General features: G+C 39.7%; 1 protein-coding gene across 1 annotated transcript in view; it reads left to right on the forward strand.

Moving 5' to 3' along the window:
* agmo (alkylglycerol monooxygenase) overlaps positions 1–20,618 on the forward strand; it is a 344,128-nt gene that overhangs the window by 181,502 nt on the left and 142,008 nt on the right. The window contains exons 4-5 of the mRNA XM_060825437.1: positions 1,508–1,611; positions 6,482–6,577. Coding sequence (XP_060681420.1) covers positions 1,508–1,611; positions 6,482–6,577 — 200 coding nt within the window. The remainder of the gene's footprint in view (positions 1–1,507; positions 1,612–6,481; positions 6,578–20,618) is intronic.

Below are 20,618 nucleotides of genomic sequence, written 5' to 3' on the forward strand. Positions count from 1 at the left end.
TGTTTGGATGAGAATAATGCAATTGAAGTAGTTTTTATGGAATTCAGCAAAGCCTTTGACAAGATTCACACATGAGAAAGAATATGAAAACTCACGGGATCCATGACAACCTGGCAAGATGGATCCAAAATTGGCTTAATGATAGGAGACAGAGGGTGGTGGTAGAAGGTTGTGTGTGTGGTTAGAGCTCAGTATACCAACGGGATCAGTGCTGGGTCCCTTACTGCATGTGATATTCATAAATAATGTTGATGAGAATGTGGAAGTGATGCTAAGTACATTGGCAAATACATCAGAGATGGACAGATCATTGGCAGAAGGAATTTAACCCTGATAAATGTGAGATCATGTATTTTGGAAGAAGGAATAAGACAAAGGAACTACCTGAAGAATGGCAAGACACTAGGAAGCTCAGAGAAACAGGTGGATCTTGGGATGCTTGTTTGCAGATCCCTGAACGTTGCAGGACAGGTTAATAGGGTAGTTAGGAGAAAGTGAGGTCTGCAGATGCTGGAGATGAGAGTCGAGGGTGTGTTAATGGAAAAGCACAGCAGGTCAGACAGCATCTGAGGAGCAGGAATCCTTCATCAGGATAGGGTAGTTAGGAAGGCGTACGGGATGCTTGACTTTATCAGTCTTAGAATAGATCATAAGAGTAGGGAGGCCATGTTTGAGCTGTGCTGAACTTTGGTCAGGTCACAGCTGGAGCACTGTGTGCAGTTCTAGTCACCCACTGTAGGCAAAAATGTGATTAAACTGGAAGGAGTGCAAAGGAGACTCACCAGGATATTTCCTGGGATGGAGCATTTCAGCTTTGAGGAGAGGCTGGATAAGCTCGGGTTGTTTTCTTTGGAGCAGAGATGTTGAGGGGAGACCTAATAGAGTTGTATAAGATTATGAGGTGCACGGATACGATGAATAGAAAGCAATTATTGCCCTTAGTTTAAGAATCAGTAACAAGCGGGCATATTTCTTAAAGTGAAAAGCAGGAGGATTAGAGGAGAGTTGAGGAAAAAGCTTTTCACCCAGTGGGATGGTGGGTGTCTGAAATGCACAGCGTGGGAAGGTAGATGAGGTGGTAAACTTCACAATCTTTAAAAATTACTTGAATGAGCACTTGATGCATAATAACATTTAACGCTATGGGTTTAGTGTGGGAACGTGGGACTAGCGTTAATGATATATAATTTTGGTGGTATAGACTTGATGGGCTGGCCGTGTCAATCTGTAGCTAGACTGTTGGCTCCAAAATGGTAGTACTGTATCAAGTAAGTTATACAATCTGTCTACTCTGCATGCTTCCAACTGAGGCTTACCGTGTGCATGAATGCACTCAGCAAAATGGCACATAGCACTAGAAGTAAAATTTGCAAAGCCAACACCATACTGAAGGTAAAATACACTGACAGCACTGATGAGCCAATGCTGAGGAGCTAAATTACATAGCCAATGCCTTATTCTACATCGTGCACTTTTATGAAATTTCTTGTTTTGCATTATGTTGCAGAAGTGAATATGTTGTGGGCAGCACACCAAGTTCATCACAGCTCTGAAGACTACAATCTGTCTACAGCCCTCCGGCAGTCTGTAATACAAAAGTATTTTTCCTGGGTAAGTTATTTGTGAAATATTACACTAGAAATATTTGGAAGCAAAGTCTACTGTCCCCACTAACTGCTGAAACTGGTCTGATCTGTCAGTTGGAAAGGATCAAGGATTTCTTAATCCTGTGATGGAGCAACTCCAGATTTTTCAGAATGTTGTCTGCCAAGGTCACATGAACCCTTTTGAAATACAATCTCATAGTGCTTGGGATATACTATAAGTATTGCTGATTACATAATTATTTTAAACTGATGTTTGTTAACAGTTTTTTTGTTGTATTTCATGTTACACAATGCGGCTTCATTTTCGTTTGGTCATTGAAGCTCCCATTTTCTCTTTTATCTAACTTTATTTTGTCAAAACATTATTTTGGAGTGGGAAGAGCTTACCTGCAGGAATAACATTCTGCCATGCATTTCTTTTTAGATTTTATAGGAAACAGACTTAAAACCTCCCCAACAAAACCTCCTTTGTTTAATAAAAGTCCTTTAAAAAAATTATTTCTTATTGCAATTCCTTACCTTGTTAGTTTGTCCTTACCCCCTTCACTATTAAATGACTATAATGGGTGGCAGGAAACTTGTTGCAAGCCATCTGTCAATGCCATGCCTAAATTAACTGTAAAATTGAGCATTTATCCCTGTCATTTCTGTGGGGAAGCAAACTGACTTTGTTCAAAACCATTTTGTAATGCAGGGGCTGACTGTGCCCTGAATTGTAGAAGGGATTTCATGTCCTATCAGACTGGCTTACACTTCATCCATGTCAGGCAACAGAGAGCATTCTTTTTAAACTTCTCCAGACTGATCATTCAAAGTTGCTCTTTTCGTGGGATTTCTCTTCTTCAGTAAATAAAAAGCTTAAAACATTAACTCTGTTTATCTCTCTATAGACACTGCTACTATCCAGTGTATTTTTAGCAAAGGATCTAGATTGAGGCCCTTAATTGCCTCTTCATTTGGCAGTTAAGGGCTTCAACGAGACTATAGGTAGATGGCCCTGTGGGCACCCTTATCCACTCTTCATGCTATAGGGAATTAAGGTGGGTGAGCTGACCACATATCCTACTTTGCAGGTCTTATCGCAACCTACCAAAAATTGGCCACATGGGAAGCTATAGAGTCAGCTCATATGGTCAGGAGAAAATCACTGGGTGGTTAGTGAATGCCCTTCTTTCCTATGGTTGGAGTTGATGAATATTTCTGAGACAGATGTAGTGAGCTAGAATTTGAATCTAATTGCATTAGACATATATATGACAATTTGATGCTGTTATCAGTTGCTTAGTATGGTAATTGGTCCTGACATAATAAGAGAAAATTAAAGACACCACATTTAAAATAAAGTTGACTACATTTCAAATTTGTCAAATTCTTCACAGACGGGTTACTTATGTGCCCTTATAAGTCATTGTTAGACGCATTAATTTACTTAAATTGTTTTTAAATGTTAATTTAATAATTGGTCCGAAATTGTATCTCCTAAATCCAAGTGTTAACAATCAAACAATAGACTTGAATGCCTGATCTTTTCCATCCCATTGTATTTTATGCACTGTGATTTAATAAAACAAATACAGTTGGCTTTGAGAATATGGTTAATTCCAAATTTGTTGGATTATTGTAATCCAATAAATATGGGTTGTGTTCAACATGCTTATACCTATTCATTGTGAATTTTTGAGGAGATTTTGAGCCATTGTTTTCCAATCTTTAGACTGCGGTTATCTAATTTTTGCTACTCAGAGATAGACACGTGGAAGCTAAGAATCTCCTGTTTCCACTGGCAGAAGTTTGCAAATGTGGAGACCTGGATTCTGTCCTAAATTCAAACGCTGGGATTATTTTATATTTGGGGAACTTCAGTAATATTAAGATTGTGGGATCAGTGCCACTATAACATACAGATTAAAGGCCTGAAAGGTGTGTGCGGGGGAATTAGCTCAGTTGTTTATTTCAAGTCTTCTGCTCATCAGTGAACTACTCATCAGAGGTAAATTGTCAGTGACCAAAGCAGTTGTGGAACCTTCTTTGGGACCTTACTAGGACCAAGCTCAACTGTTGTGGCCTGTACAGGATGAATTGGTTGGATATTGAGTGGAACCCAAGAATTTCTGCAAATAGGTCCAGTTGACGTGGAATTTGCCCTCACAACAAAAGTTTGTAGCCTTTTCTCTAATTTTGTCCTTTTTTTTGGAAAACATTTGGTTGGTACACCAGAGAATTATCCAAGCCTTCAGTGGAACTTTGACTCCATAGTTCCAAGCAACTGAACGGTGAAGGGAACCTTCAGCAATTTTAAAAATTTTTGTTGCAGCATACACAAGTGGAATGGCAGCATTGTGCATCTCAGAAATGTATTCCCATTATCAATGTAGCATCAACTGGCATCACACCTCAATTAATGACTGGAACTAAGCAGAGTAAGGGCTAGTTTTCCACTCCCTCATTGTTTATGCAGAAGTTGGAAATTTCCTAAATCCACAAACCAGACTCAGAAGAAAGTGCCAAACAGTTCAATTTGTGTTCCAAGAGAGGAGGACGTGGATGACAGGAGCTGGGAAAGTGTTGGAGTCAGGCACGCTGCCAATAGAAGGAGTTCAGAGGTCGCCATGGATGCAGCTGATTACCAGTTTAGGGGATGCTATTTTAATAGCTGATCTCAGTGCTCTGGGACTTTGCACTAGTTTCAACAAAAGTAATAGAACAAAAGCAGCCCTTTAGCTGTGACCCCTATCTCCCTGATACTTGCCTCATCTATGCCAGCTCATCAGGCTACCCAACCACCCCTTGATGATTGTCATACTCTCCTTGTTAACCTGTTGCTTTCTACCTCATTCCCGAGGCCCCTTATATCTTCCATAGAATTAAATGTATAATACTCTACTTAATCCTTCACCTTTTTATTGCCTTGTGTCAACTAAGTCCTAACTCAGGCCAACACTAACCTCCTTTTGGCTTGACATTCTCACGTAAACTCAAATAGCATCTACAATGGGCAGACCTCAGGAGCCATTGCTGAGATGAAACAAAATAAAGATTGAAACGTTGATTACAGACTTCATAGTTGTAAGCAAAGATACTTTCATTAATAAGGGCCCATGCAATTCACTTAAATTCCTTCCAATATTTAATCCCTAATAAAACCAAACTTTCCGTTAAGTACTTAATCATATATAAAAACAAGCATTTATGTTCATAGCCCCACATCAATCACAGCTAATCCCGTAAAAGTCTCATTGAGCAGTCAATCAAACTATGAATGAACAAGTTCTCACAATGGTACTGATAGATTTCAGAAGCAATCAAGCAAAGTGTCAATAAAATTGTAAGCATCCAATTCTACTGTTAACACGCCAAAAGTGGTATAACCTCTTCCAGTGGACTACCTGACCTCCCAAAGGGTACCTGACTTTGTCCAAAGGGAAATCCAATCCTTCCAAAAGGGGTAATCTGTCTCTGGAGAATTCTTTCCCCCAAATGGCTAAGGCCCATGAGTCATATTTCAGAATAAAAGCAAAGTCATATTTCAGAAACCTGGGTAACCACATTTGCTTCTGTTTGAAAGTGCTTGCATTTTTTAAATCTGCTGCATCCTTGGTGTACCACAAATATCCTGCATTCATACTATACAGCCCCATCCCACCCTGACAAAAACAATGGATGATGGGTTCAGTGGCAGGACTTCCAGAATTGGGGTTTATTGTCATTTGGCCAAGGGATAGAGTTATTTGGTTTCTGTGAAAATTCAGGTCTGCTACACAATAGAGCAGGCAGATTCATTCTATTGCCATTCTGGGTTGGGTTGTAACTTGAGAAGTGATTCACATTGGCTTCAAATGCATTTTTTGATCAGTGTTTTATACCACCATAGACAATAAGTCTCTTGTTACCTAGATAGAAAATACACTCCTTTCCTCTCTTCTGCTGGATGATTCTACTCTGAGATTCTGGATTTTCTATTTGATTAACTCATTGCATGAAGCAGGTTGTAACATTGATTAACTACACAAGTACCCTTCATAAATGTAGGCAAGTTGATACAGCAAAAGGCACTATAATATTGCTGTCACGTTAAAGGCTGAAGCCAGCATGTTCTCTTCTAACCCCAAAACAATGTCCTACCATTCTCCCCAGCTTCTTACAAGGAATATATTGGAACACTGGATGAGTCAACATGTCCTTATCCCACCCCAATTGAGCAGAGAGTCAAAGCCTGCAAAGGATAGGCCTATCTCTATTCAGACCCTATCCTTCTGAGATGACAATTGAGGAAAAAAATGATTTGCAGAAGGTCCATAAACTCTCTCACCTACATTACTTCTGAACAGGGAATAGAATTGTAGGTGAAGACCACATCTAACTCTACCTTCTTCACTACTCACAAACAGGGCAAATGAAGATAAGGCTACTTTCACATGAAATCTCAAGGACTGAAGGATCAGCTTCACAAATTCCATCTATCCCTAGACTGTCTTCAAGAGCAAATGCCATTGCCAATTCTTAACCAGCCCAGCAAAGCTAGAATAATATGTTTTCTTATACTATTTCCATAGCATCTGCCAGCTGGTTGAGTTTCCTTTTTCCTTCCCTATCCTTCACTCCAGGCTTTCTGATCTTGGACAGCCTTGGATCCTAACTCTAGGTTGTTATCTCGCTGCCTTGTCACATGGAGACATCTTAATTCACCATAGCCATAATTTGAGCCATATTCTCAATCTGTGAGTAAGACTTTAGCTGACTTGCCAATTTCCAAAACAAAAAGGATGAACACAGATGTGACCTTGTAACTGTTTGAAAAGTATAAGTGTATATCATTAGAGTTTTTTTCTTGAAAAGAAGTTATTTGACTTTATACAATAATTACTTTCTTCCAGATTTTTAACCTTCCAATGGCTCTCTTCATCCCTCCCTCAGTTTTTGCAGTACACCTTCAATTTAACCTGTTGTATCAGTTCTGGATTCATACAGAGGTAACTCCTTTATTTTCATTAACATTTAGAATACATGTCTAACTAATGTCTTTCATTAATCTGGTATCATTTTGTAATTACCTCTGTGCTGTGTCATGGTACAGGTTCAACAGCATGGACCTCTGAATAGAATGAAATGTTTGAGAATTTCAGATCACTTTGCAATGAATATATTTATTATTGCAAGTTATAACCACCTTAACAAATCAAAAAAACATGCTTTTTTAAAGAGGTCAATATTGCTTTAACAAATGTTTAAAAAAATGCACATTCTTTTCCCTTTAAATTCCCGAGTGTGGTCTTTTTAAGTTTGAGCAACTAATGTGTGGTTAAGACAAAATGTACTGTTGACAAAAAAAAGTCTTGTATTGGAAATCATGGGGCTGACTAACTGGAACTGAGATCACAGAATACTCCATTGAGTTGAGAATAATCTGGATGATGCTGGGAGAATGAGGGGCAAGCAGCTGAGATTTATAACATTTTCAATTTTGAAAAATGTAAACACACACAATCATCTTAAAATGTGACTGATAATTAACTGTTAGCTCTTTGAGAAAGGATCTAAGATGCATGTACAAAGTTTATTAAAGTGGAATGTTATCCTTAATAATTGGGGGACTTTGGCAATGAGTGGGATGTAGTTTTGCTGTAGCTTTACAAAACTGTTTGGATCACATCTGGAGTACAGTATACAGTTCTCAGCACCACATTTTTATCTATTAGAAGGAGCACAAAAGCAGATTCCTTAGAATGCTGCTACCTCCCAGTGTTAGATGATGAGTAGAGACAAAAGTATAAGCAATGAACTGATCGATGTTTCTAAGGTTTTGGAAGAAATTGATAGTATAGGATAAATGAAACTCTTTGTGTCACTGAACAGTCAAGGACAAAGCAGAGTCATGGCTGTTCAATTCCAAATTTAGGAAACATTTATTCATCCCCAAAGTAGTAGAAGTGTGATGTTCCCTCCCATGAAAAGCAGAATGTGCTCAATCAGTCAATAATTTTAAGCCTGGTAGTGCTGAGATGGTGTTGGTAGACAAGTCTCTAAAAGGATATAGATCCATGGCACATGAAAGGAGCTAAGGTACAGATGAGCCAACATCGCATTGAATGAGGAATAGACTTCATGGGGTTGAATGATCTTCTTTGGTTCTGATATTTGGAGAATTGAAAGTATACATTTCTCCCTCCCATTAAAATATTGCTATCTAACTCTCACTTCTCTCCTGTCCTAAGGAAATAATCTTTTTCATTGACATAAAGTTACATAGGTAAGTGATCCCCTAATGTACTTCACTCTTAATGTTGATATTTCTGAGTGTCTGAGAACTGACAGAGGAACATAAACCTGAATATAGTGCTTCTCAACATCTTATCGGCTTTTCCTGATCGATTGAGATATTGCATCATTTGTCAGTATGATGCAATTTCTGTACAAAAGAGGGTAATAGACATATCTTTGCTCACAGCATCGCAAAACAATTAATTATTTTATCAATATATCAGTTTATCTTTGAGAAGCACAGTCGTATCAGTGCTATACCATGGCATGTCACTTGAGGGACATATGGATTTAAAGCTCATCTGTCACCTTTCCCCAGTCATTTGAAGCATGGCAGGCTACTAGAAGCATGCAGCTATTGGATATCAAGTCATCTTTAAAACTGAATTCTTATACTATTTCATATTTAGTATTTTTTTTATGTAGCAGTAATATTACAAATGTGACTCGCATCATGGAATAAAAAGATCTCTAGATATGATAATGAAAGGAAAGATAGGTAGAATTACTGAACTGACAATGTCCTATTGAACTAACGTCAATAATTTATCAAGTGCTCTACATACTCTATTATCAATAAATTATTGGGAAAGTAAGGTTTTTGTTCTTAGAATTGTAAATTAAGCCACCGTTGATGTAGGTGAGGGCAAAATGGTCATCCTAATGTCATGAGTAACTGCTCATGTCATAGGCCAAAAAGGCAGGTGATTGTCACAGCACAAAGAGAGAGAGAGAGAGAGAAAGAGATAGTGTCTAATTGAATAGTGCATTGTATGTAAACTGCTGTTTCTTAACAAATTAAATAAACTTTCTGAAAATTGCTGACAAATGCTCAACTGCCTACATTGGATAACTGTGATCACAAACCTTCAAACTTTCTCAGTGCTTCCCTGTTTTAAATTAATGGCTTAATGCTGGCCCAGTCTCCTAATGTGACCTGTGAATGTAATACTTGTGTGTAATAGTTATTTGTTTAAAAAAAAAGGTTTGTTGGATTCTTCAATACCACAGTACCCACACCTAGTTTCTTATGACAGGCCTTATTGCATGAGGCAAACTCACATCATGGTAGGAGTGCTGGCGAAAGGAAAATACTCAATACCTTAGAAGCAGATGTTTGGAAAACTAAGAGAAAAGAGCAAATAGCTTTGGGCAACAGAGAATTCAGAACAATCGGACAGTTTTCTCACCTTTCAGCAATATCCGTTTCTATGAGCACAAGGTAGCATACAGATAGAAAGTTGCTTATCAAGAATACAGAGCTAACTTCTTTTTGATTGGAATGTAAGTTGTAGGTCAGCATTTATTGCCCATCCCTAACTTGCTCAGAGGGCAGTGCAGGGTCAATCAATTACTGTGGGTATGGAGTCACTAGTAGGCCAGACCAGGTAAATGCAACAGCTGTTTTTCCCTAAAGGGCATTAGAAATGTGGATGGAGTTTCCCAACTATTGACTATGGTTTCATGGTCATCATTAGACTATTAATTCTAAAAGTTTATTGAATTCAAAATCCATTATCTTCCGGTTGGGTTCAAACTGGGTCCCCAGAACATTACTTGGGTCTCTGGATTAATAGTCCAATGACAGGACAACTGGACCTCTCCTGTTAAAGGAGCACAAACAGGGAAAATGATGGGAATCAAAAAAGAGATTTTAAAAAAGAGATTGAAGCAAAACCTTCAAAATATAAACAGACACGACCCTGCACTGTACTAAAAAAAATTTCAAAGACCACAAAGAGAAATCGAGAGTAAGTAGCTTCTTATGGAATGGGCCATCCATTGACATCTTTACTGAATTATCATTATTCAAACAATGCATGCAGTTCTGTTTTGCAGATGGATTGTTAGTTAGTCCCAAGAAGATTTCAAAATATGTTGCTTGCAATCAGCAAGGGGCATTGCAGACTTCACACTTCGGTCCTTTTCATGGCAAACATAAAGATCCAGAAAAGTTCTAGAAAGTTCTCAAAGACCAGCTCAAAGTAAGAGTTAACTTCTAGATAAACAGTCTCCAATTTTGGTCATATCAATTGCAAACGCAAGAGACTCTTGTCTTTAATGCTGGAAGATGCTGTCGCAAAGGACTTGAGTTGACCTTTCTAAAGAAGAACAGTTAGAAAGGCTCTTGGAGTTAGTTATCATCTCGACATCAACTAAGCCCTTTAGGAAAGATCACTTGGGAAGAAAAAGGACCATGGATTACTTGGGGATGGATACAAGTAGGAAGCAATAGAGCCAGGCCAACAACATTTACATGCTTTAAGTGCAGACAATGATCAACAAAGTGAAAATTAAAAAAGAAGTCTGTAAGTGATGTGGTTAGTCTTAGCTATCCAAAACTGTTCAGCTTTTCTTGATAGCTGTAAAGCATATGACACCAAACAATGATGGGTATATATGTTCAGGAAGTCTGGTTGCAAATGCCAGCAAGATCCCAGTTCAGGTGATCAACACGATGGTGCAACCCACAACAGTGATAACAAGGCAAGTATTAAAAATAATCATGAACACAAGCACATCAGTGTGGTTCAGCATCAACCAAGGGAAAGGTGAATTTCAGAAAATGACAGCTTTCCATATTGTTAGCTTTACACATCATGTCGTTAGTATAAAGTCACTGCTATTTCTTACAACATATGCCCCGAAAAGAAAGGACAACTCACAGTATAAGCGAAAATCAACACTGGGCCTAGTGCCAACATATTACAGCTATACATCCTGACAAAAAACGTACCTCAGCAAATGATGCTGCATTGGTAAAGTTTGCAAGAGATGGATATGATGGATTATTATAGTGTAAAACGGATCCCAAATTCAATGCATTAGCAGAATTGCTCTACAATGCCAAAACAAAAGCTAAATTCCAAGATCTTCTACTTGGCCAATTCTAATTTTTCAGCAATGGTAGGAGTACCATTGTAAACAGATCATTGTATAGTGAAAGTTCTTGAGATTGAAACTACATTGCAGTGGCGAAACAGATCACACTTGACACAACTAAACCAACCAAATAAGTCAACAATTTCAAATGCCTGGACCCAAATGATCTTGATGCAATGAGAAGTTTTTAAGATGAATGCAGTATTGCTTTTTAAGGGTGATGCAACCACATTTCTTGATCATCTAAATAAGTGCACACTCTGGAGAAGCTTTGAGTGGACCTGAACGAGATGGAATGAAATGGTACAGTTCAGAAAGTTGACCACCACACAGTTTGGTGTTTCTCTGTCACATATGTTTTAAACAAAGTTGGCAATGTCAGCGTATGCCTAGATCCAAGGCACCTCAACTGACACTTAAAATGTGTTGACTGATGCTGGCAGAATCAAATTAATAATGGTCTATCTGTTTAGCAGAAGCACCTCAGAGCTTACAACATTTGGACAGTATCTTTTCCAATCATTTATCCAGCAAGCAACATAATATGGCATGTAGATTAGAGTATATTCCCAGGTTATATTTGTATTGCTGGTGATATGAGTAAGACAAAGATAAAGCCTGATCATCACCTTCATTATTGCTGAAAGCAGTGTGACAGTAAGAACTGGTATTTACCAGAACAAGGTACCAGGTCTGCATCAGCCAGATAAACAATCCATGCATGGAGTCCATTTTGATTCAAGTAAGGTTGAGGATATTAAACAAAGATCTGAAGAGGATCCGAATTATTACCTCGTACATTTTTAATTCCCCCCCCCCCCCCCCCCCGCCGCAATCTCTTCCTAATTTTGCAGAAAAGGTACTTCCATGGAGAGATTTACTCAGGAAGGATGTCCCTTATGTATAGCAAGTCGAAAATAGAATATTTTCTATTCTCTTGAGCAAATTTGTCAGGATTTTTGAAATAGGTACATTGCAAAAATACCTATGCACTTGTCTTTTGCTTAACCCCGAACCTGTTATCTTTGGCTTGAAAACCCTGTCATTTGCATAAGTGAACCATTGTGGTATAAAATGTGAAATATTAGCTCTGGAATTTGATATCATGTGGATTCACGCGCAGTTTTGGCAAGAAATTCACTGTTGAAACAAATTATTAGCCATTAGACATGAAATTACACAAATAGCTAATAAATGCACTGCAATAACTTTGAAGTGAGATATAAGCCAAAAACTGGGATAATTATGTTTTTCATGCTGAGTGGATTATTCAATCTACACAAAGAGCAAACTATTCTTCTGGACCTACATGTTGATGCTGTAGACTATGAATGGATGACCTGGCAACATTAACAAAGTAGCTGATAAGATTTGTTCATTTGGCCTACAGGGATGAAATTGATATCTCACAACAAGTCAGTTCAAGAGCAAATTAAAAACTCAGATTAACAGAAGGATTATCTCAAGATATCCATGTAATACTAGGGGCACATAAGCTTTGAATACATAACAGGACTGGTATGTGAATCTGTGGTGCTGGAAAAGCCCAGCAGATCAGGCAGCATCTGAGGAACAGGAGAATCGACATTTCAGGCATCAGCCCTTTTAAGCCTTTTTCAGATGTAAATCCGTGTTCCTCGGATGCTGCCTGACCTGCTATGCTTTTCTAGCACTACACTCTCGACTCTGATCTCCAGCATTTGCAGTCCTTACTTTCTCCTAGTATGTGAATCTGTGTAGTTGCCAGGAACAAATCAGAATGTTCAATGATCTATAAATGCATGAGGCATGTTAAATGCATCAAGCTCAGCAGTAAAAGTGAGTCTTGACAACCACATGATGTTTCATCCTCTCCTTAGTTTAAAGCAACAACAAAACTATCTACTTTGCATCAGGGAGATTACATCCTTTTGATGGATTACTTCTCTAAAATTCGCATTGTTCAACAACGTAGCAAAACAATGAGCATGAATGTCGCCAATGTGATGATCATTATTTTCGATTTATTCAGTGCTCCAAACTGGGTCGCATCTGATAATAGACCGCATACACTGGCAAACCATTTTAAGACAAATGTACTAAGTGGGCAGTGACCCATTTAGTATAGACTGCACTATTAAATTAGTGAGCCTTAAACGTACAGCGACAAATCTAGATCTCTGCATTGGTATGGTGTTGCATGAAAATGCAGCAATGGAGATGGATTACTATCCCCAGTCAGACTAATGATTGGAAGCATATGAGAGCAACCAACTGTCTAATCATTCTGAGCCATGGGATGTTCTTTTTCAAAGACAAAGGAGAATAGGGAAGATACACAATGAGCAGTTAGAGAACAACCAAAAGGACACAATTGGGCACTATTTCTAGGAAAGATGCCAAGCCCTTGGAAAGGGTACAGAAATGTTTACCAGGATGGTCCTAAGAAAAGGGACCTCACTGACGAGGAGAGACTGGAGAGGCCAGGATGTCGAGGTATAGTAGGGGGAGACGATGGCTTGATGGTGTTATCGATAGACTACAAACCCAAAGGTCAAGTTAATGTTCTGGAGACTTGGATTCAATTCTTGCCATGGCAAATGGTGGAATTTGAATTCAATAAAAAGTCTGGAACTAAAATTCCAATGATGATCATAAAACTGTTTTCAGTAGTTGGAAAAACCCCATCTGGTTCACCAATGTCTTTTAGGAAAGGAAACTGCTTTGCTTACCTGGTCTGGTCTACGTGTGACTCTAGACCCACAGCAATATGGTCGACTCTTAACAGTCTGGGCAATGAATGCTGGCCTAGCCAACAACGCATCCCATTAATGAGTAAGAAGAGGTATTCAAGGAAATGTTTTAAGAGAGCAAGCTAGGAAAATCTGTTTCCTCTGCAAAGTCAGTAGCCAAAGGTCATAGCTGTAAAATTATTGGCAAAATAGCGAAAGAAGAAATGAGGAGAAGCATTTTCACACAGAGGCTTGTTCAAGCTTGGAATGAGCTTGTTGAAGTGATGGAGGACTCAGATTTCAGAGCAAGCTTCAAGAGGTAATTGGATATGTATTTGAATGAACTTAATTTCAGGTTAAGGGAGAAAGTATTAGGTGTGGGATGAATTTCGGCAACTCTTTCTTTCAATGTGCTAGCATAGGCACACAGACTTAATTCCTTTTTCTGTGCTTTAGGATTCTGAGATTCTATTCTCATTTATACTTTTCAAATTTAATAGAAGTTAACAGAAAGAGAATTTGATGAGCATCTTTCAAATTCTCTACATGTCAATAATGCAAATTGAACAACATGTCGTCCCTCACTTTGTACCTATGTACACAATATTTTTTAACTGTGGATCTTGGTTTCTATTTATTTTTCATTATCTAGTCCAGAGGGTTAAATGGTAATTGAACTGTTTGTAGCCTACTACAGGGGAACCTCAATTATCAGAACTTGATGGGCGGGAACTATTTCATTCAGATAATCGATTATTCGGTTAATTGATCAAATGCCTTTCCTCTGGGGCTCAGAGTTTTTAAAGTCTGCTCCATGTTCAGGAGACTGCAGCAGCACACAGCATGCAAGGCCCCACCCCGCCAATCCTGCCCCAACCCCGTCCAACACTACCCTCAACCTCGTCCAACACACCCCCCCCACCCCCAATATCCACCCCGTCCCCTCGCTCCCGTGCAACACTGCCCCCGACCCCAACACTGACCCCGCACCTACCCCCAAACCCATTCAACACCGCTCCGCCCCCAACCCCCTGCTACCCCCCTCCCAATCCAGTCCAACATGACTCTCACCCCCAACACCACCCTGCCCCCAATCCTGTGCAGCACCATCCCCACCCCCAACAGCCCCAATACCGCCTGCCCACAACCCCATGCAACACCGCCCTGCCCCCAATCCCATCAACTCCCCCACCCCCACCCACAGCCCACCCCCAAGCCCGTAGACACTTTACCCTCTCTGGGGCAGCTGGACCGGACACCAACAACCATCCTGCTGCAGTTGCCTTTGTGGGGTAAGTCTCCAAATAGCGCGCGTACACACACACACACACACACACACACACACACACACACACACACACACACACACACACACACAACTTTTTACTGCAACTTTTTGACCTGTACAGGACAATGTTGGAGAGATTATCTGGGGAAGGGGGATGGGGATAGAGTCATAGAATTATAGAGATGTACAGCATGGAAACAGACCCTTCGGTCCAACCCGTCCATGCCGACCAGATATCCCAACCCAATCTAGTCCCACTTGCCAGCACCCAGCCCATATCCCTCCAAACCCTTCCTATTCATATACCCATCCAAATGCCTCTTAAATGTTGCAATTGTACCAGCCTCCACCACATCCTCTGGCAGCTCATTCCATACACGTACCACTCTCTGTGTGAAAAAGTTGCCCGTTAGTCTCTTTTATATCTTTCTCCTCTCACCCTAAACCTCTGCCCTCTAGTTCTGGACTCCCCGACCCCAGGGAAAAGACTTTGCCTATTTATCCTATCCATGCCCCTCATAATTTTGTCAACCTCTATAACGTCACCCCTCAGCCTCCGACGCTCCAGGGAAAACAGCCCCAGCCTGTTCAGCCTCTCCCTGTAGCTCAGATCCTCCAACCCTGGAAGCATCCTTGTAAATCTTTTCTGAACCCATTCAAGTTTCACAACATCTTTCCAATAGGAAGGAGGCCAGAATTGCATGCAATATTCCAACAGTGGCCTAACCTATGTCCTGTACAGCCGCAACATGACCTCCCAACTCCTGTACTTAATACTCTAACCAATAAAAGAAAGCATACCAAACGCCTTCTTCACTATCCTATCTACCAGCGACTCCACTTTCAAGGAGCTATGAACCTTTACTCCAAGTTCTCTTTGTTCAGCAATACTCCCGAGGACCTTACCATTAAGTGTATAGGTCCTGCTAAGATTTGCTTTCCCAAAATGCAGCACTTCGCATTTATCTGAATTAAACTCCATCTGTCACTTCTCAGCCCATTGGCTCATCTGGTCCAGATCCTGCTGTAATCTGAGGTAACCCTCTTCGCTGTCCACTACACCTCCAATTTTGGTGTCATCTGCAAATTTACTAACTGCACCTCTTATGCTCGCATCCAAATCATGTATGTAAATGACAAAAGGTAGAGGCCCAGCACCGATCGGATAATCTGATTTTCAGATAATCGAGTTTCCTCTGTATATGGTACTCGTCATGTAAGTTGAGCTGGATATTGGTGAATATTTCATATATTTTGTGAATCAGTTTGAATTGAATAATTCTTCAAAGTGGCTGAATTAGCATACAGATATCACAGAGGACATTGAGGATGGATGAAATTATACAGAAATATGAGACCATGGATTTTAAAAACAAGGATGAGAGTTTTCAAGTTCAGGTCATAGCTAACTGAACACTGATGTGGATTAGCCCACGGTGGGTAATGGGACTTGATGAGAACTGGGACATGATTACCAGAGATTTGAATGGACTGACGTTTTTCAGAAGTTAGAGGGTGGCTAATTCATTAAAAAAAATCAAATCTGGACATAACAACAAGATGGTCTATGATTTCAATTATGCTATGAGAGACAAAGCGAGGCAAAGTTATGAAGTTGAAAATAGAAAGCCTTCATGATAGTTCAGACAGGTATGTCACCACACTGCAGATCTAAACAGAATAGAGAGTTCGAGTGTGGTACTTTATCTGCTCTTTATATTTTCGTGAAGCACAAAACCAAACAAATTGAGCTAAAGATAAAATTGAATGTAAGGATGTCCAGCATAAGAAATGAAAGTTTGCCCAACTGAGGGAGTGTACCTCTTCACTGCTTACATTTCATTTCTAATTTGCTAAGCAACAACATGTCACACAACATTAAGCTCTCCTTCATAGTGAGGTATTGCGCCTAATGCAAACACAGATGAGAAAATCAAACACTCACATTTTCACTCAATGTCTTCATAGTTGACCAAGTACTTCTTCATGGGAAAAAGAAATTCAAAATCTATCCCAATGTCACGTAACTTAAGAAAGCATTTTAAACATTTCTCTTGACAAGGTGACAATGTGCTTTGACACACCAGATGCAGATATGAATGTGGTGATGATGGTGGAATTTTTATACATTAATAGTAAATGTTGCCACAGTTCTGTTGGACAACGGGGCTGCTCTCTTGTTAGAGATGATTGATTGTGGTTTAACCTGAGAGTTGCAACACTTCAGGAGAGGGGAGAGGTAGGGAAGGAGAGTCATTTACAATATCCTCAGCTAATGTGGCAATTTAACCCAACATGCTGTTAATGTCCCACTCTCTGTATTACAAATTAGCCTTCCAACCAACTGAGTTAACCAACCTCCCTTGTTGTACTTTGCAATATACTTCAAATCTACAAACAATTTTCAGTTGATATATTTTTCACTCGACAGTGGAAAAGCTTCAGTTTAATATTATCTTTCTTGGGGGGCGTGTGAAAAGCTGTGCTGTTAGCTTCATACCCAGTGGGTGTTTTATGATCCTGACGGCTATTTGGATGAGACACCTTCAGATTGTCTCTGTTGTTGTTGCAGTCTACAAATATTGTTGCTTCTGCCTCTCTCTATTTGGAAAATGTGGCAATTTTATATTTATTTAAATATTAAAAATGCCTCATCAGATAAGAAAACAGCTGGCCTAATATGCTAGACTTTGGAATGAATTTCAAAGTGTGAAACTGTGTAGGCTTTCAAATCTCCTATGGATTATTCTTCCCTTATAGTGTCCCCCATTGAGAGCACACACACAAAGTCCATCTGTGTAAATACAAATTTAAACGTCAAACATTGACACTACAGCTAGAGCTAATTTACTGCACTAATTAAATAAAAGATTAAATCGAAAAAGAGGCATAAGACTAACAACAGTCACCAGTTAATTTTCTGTTGCTTTTCATGGCATGTATGAAGGAATTTTCTTTGAAATCTTATTTGTGCTTTTAATAGTTTCCAAGCTACCTTGGTGGGGATAAAAATCAGGTTTCAGCAGTTTTCAAATTTTTCCATGATCAAAAGATATTTTTTGGCACTGTAGTCGCACTTCCCTGGTATTAATATTGTTCTTACTATGATCTTAGAATTTATAAAAATGAATGTTGATTCTATAAATGTCTGAAAAAACATATAAATCTTTAGAAAAGATTAGTTGCACAAGTTCCCTACTCTCAAAGACTGCTGTTGTATAAACTTAAATTCTAGGAAGAATCTTAAAGATATGTTTCCTTGACTGGACTGGGGATCAATTTTTTGAAAGACTGAATTTGCTTATTTAGCAGAGTGTGGCTGTAATGGAGAATGACTGTGAATCTCATTTGGACTGTCCCTTGTGCACACAGTCAAGGTCATTTGACAGCACCAAAGCTGCACTCTCCTCAGGGTCGAATTTCCAAGGACTGAACTGCTCTCTCTTCATAACCATTGTCTACAATTCTTGATCGATGTTTCACAATGGATATAAAAACTTACTTGTGGATCAAATGTTCCTAGAATCTTTTTTAGTAACATTTCGGATAGCTGCAAGATTGCCTGCACACATTCAGTCAGAAAACTAAATATGCAGAACTTAACGGCTGGCATTTTAAAACTGTGAATTAATGTTGTGTTGATTGGGGTTGATGATGCCCAGTGACAGAGACTGATTTCCTGCTCCTCACCTCATGAATTATGCATGCATTAGTGTCTTTCTCGTGGATCACATGATAGGTGGGTGTTCTCGGCATTGCCGCTCACCCTGCTGATGCCATCTTGAAACCCCAGCTGCACTTCACTGTCAACACTGCAAGCCAAGAACTGCCTGTCACTGCAGTGGTGGAATGTTATCACTCGGGACATGATTCAGAAAGAAAAACTTGAAGCCCACTTCTTGCACATGAATCCAAACGTGCTGATAGTGGAGACGAAGCCTGTTCTTGCTGGCCATTGCAGAAGGCACACCACCAGACACAGCCAAGCTGGACACAGTTAGCAGCCTTGGTCAGATCCGTGGCCTGGGTCTGACACAGGATACATTTTATATCTTAGAGCTCACACACCTTGTACGTAATTTACAGGCTGCAGCCTCTGAGACTTGATGGTTATTTTTCATGTAGGGGGAAGAGGCGGGCAGTTTTTTATGTGGGAGCACTGAACAGTGAAATGGTTGCTGTATGGTGCTGAGCTACTGAATAACTCACCTAAAGCATGTTCCAATAGTTCACCTGGCAAACACAGACCATATGTTCTTCAAGCAAATAACCAAACATGAAAGCCACAGGTCCTTCTTGGGGTCAAATGGCCACAATCAGTGTGGTTCTTGGTTCCACTAGGCTCTGGGGATCCATGTCCTGGATTGGACAAGGTTCAATCCTGTTGTGGAAGTGCAACCAGTCCAAGAATTACAGGAAGCTCAGTAGTGGTGCTGTGGGGACATCAGTCCAGGGGTTGGGCCAACATTTCCAATAATGAGACAAAGTAGGGGAGTTAGTATGATGGAAATAGATTGAAGAGTAGTTTGTGGTATTGAAGAAATAGGAGAAGTAGTGAGGTGTTCCTCGTGAGAGAGTAGGAAATGCAGAAGGAAGAAGTGTTAGTAGTTTGGGAGGATGATGTGAATAAAAGCCTTTGATAGGACATGGCACATGTAGTAATGAGAGTTGAAGTCAATGAGCCTTGCTAAGAGGTGTGTGGTGGCCCTGTGCTTGTGATGCGCCAGAGTAAAATGGTGTTGATTACCCTTGTGGAGCATGGAATATCACTAACTTTCTTCCTGTATCGCTGTGTGTTCCATTTTACCCACAGCACATCTGCGCTGCTATCTGAGTCATATTGCCACCTTTGTCAGTCCGCAGGATGAAGCACAGCCCTTCTCTCCACCACTCCAAAAAATGTTGGTGTGTGAGATGTGTGTGTGTGTTCCTGTGTACAAAGAAACTTGGTAGAAGCATGCAAGCCATGAGTGAACCAGAAATCCAAAGTGAAGTGCTGAAGTGCTGGGTGAGTTGGACTGACAGCAACCATGATACTGTGATGAGTAGATTGTAAAAAGGAGGAAGCCTCTCCCATTAATTTTCTAATCATGGAACTGTGCTACAGAGATTTACAAATCAGCTGTTCTCTCAAGGACACATCTTAATATTTTAGCAACATTTTTATCAGGATCTACCTGAAGATTATAAATTCAAATTCTCTCATAAATGCAATTGCTTCTATTGGTATATAACACATGCAAAATTGGGAATTAAAGCTCATTTTTGATGAAGAACCTGCATCGATGTTGAAACAGTGAATACCAGTAGGATACAGCTAAGCCAGAATTTAATTTATCCCATTTTTAGATATGAGTTGAGGTGTGCTGTCTCAGTTTTGTATTTAGTTCCTGTTTGAGAATGAATGACTGATAATGCTTTGGTGGTGAATCCAACTTTGGTTGATGATGAATAAGTAGCAGTATCAATTTAATGTTAATTCACACTTGGAACAGGTTAAAATTCTGCCCATGTTTTCTCAATCCTCTCCATGCTGCTACTTTTCCTAATCATAATATCCATCTCATTTACAAAGTTTTCAACTCTCTTGTGTTTGCTGTTCACCTCTTTCCCCACTTTCCATCCCTCCCTTCCATTCTGGCTCTCTAGTGGAAAGCTCTATCCCCTAGATCCCAGCCAATGGCTTGAAATTGGAAAAAGCATGAACTCAAATGATGCCTTAAAGTTAAATTCAACAGGACATGTGTTTTACCTGTTGCCAGCCAGACAAACCATTCCCCATGCTCTCTCCAACTTCCTGTGAGTACAGAAACCAAGAAGTCAGCTGGACAATTTGCATGCGTGCATGCACACTCACAACTTAGAAGTACA

Source organism: Hemiscyllium ocellatum, chromosome 5, assembly GCF_020745735.1.
Source record: "Hemiscyllium ocellatum isolate sHemOce1 chromosome 5, sHemOce1.pat.X.cur, whole genome shotgun sequence".
NCBI classification, from domain to species: domain Eukaryota; kingdom Metazoa; phylum Chordata; class Chondrichthyes; order Orectolobiformes; family Hemiscylliidae; genus Hemiscyllium; species Hemiscyllium ocellatum.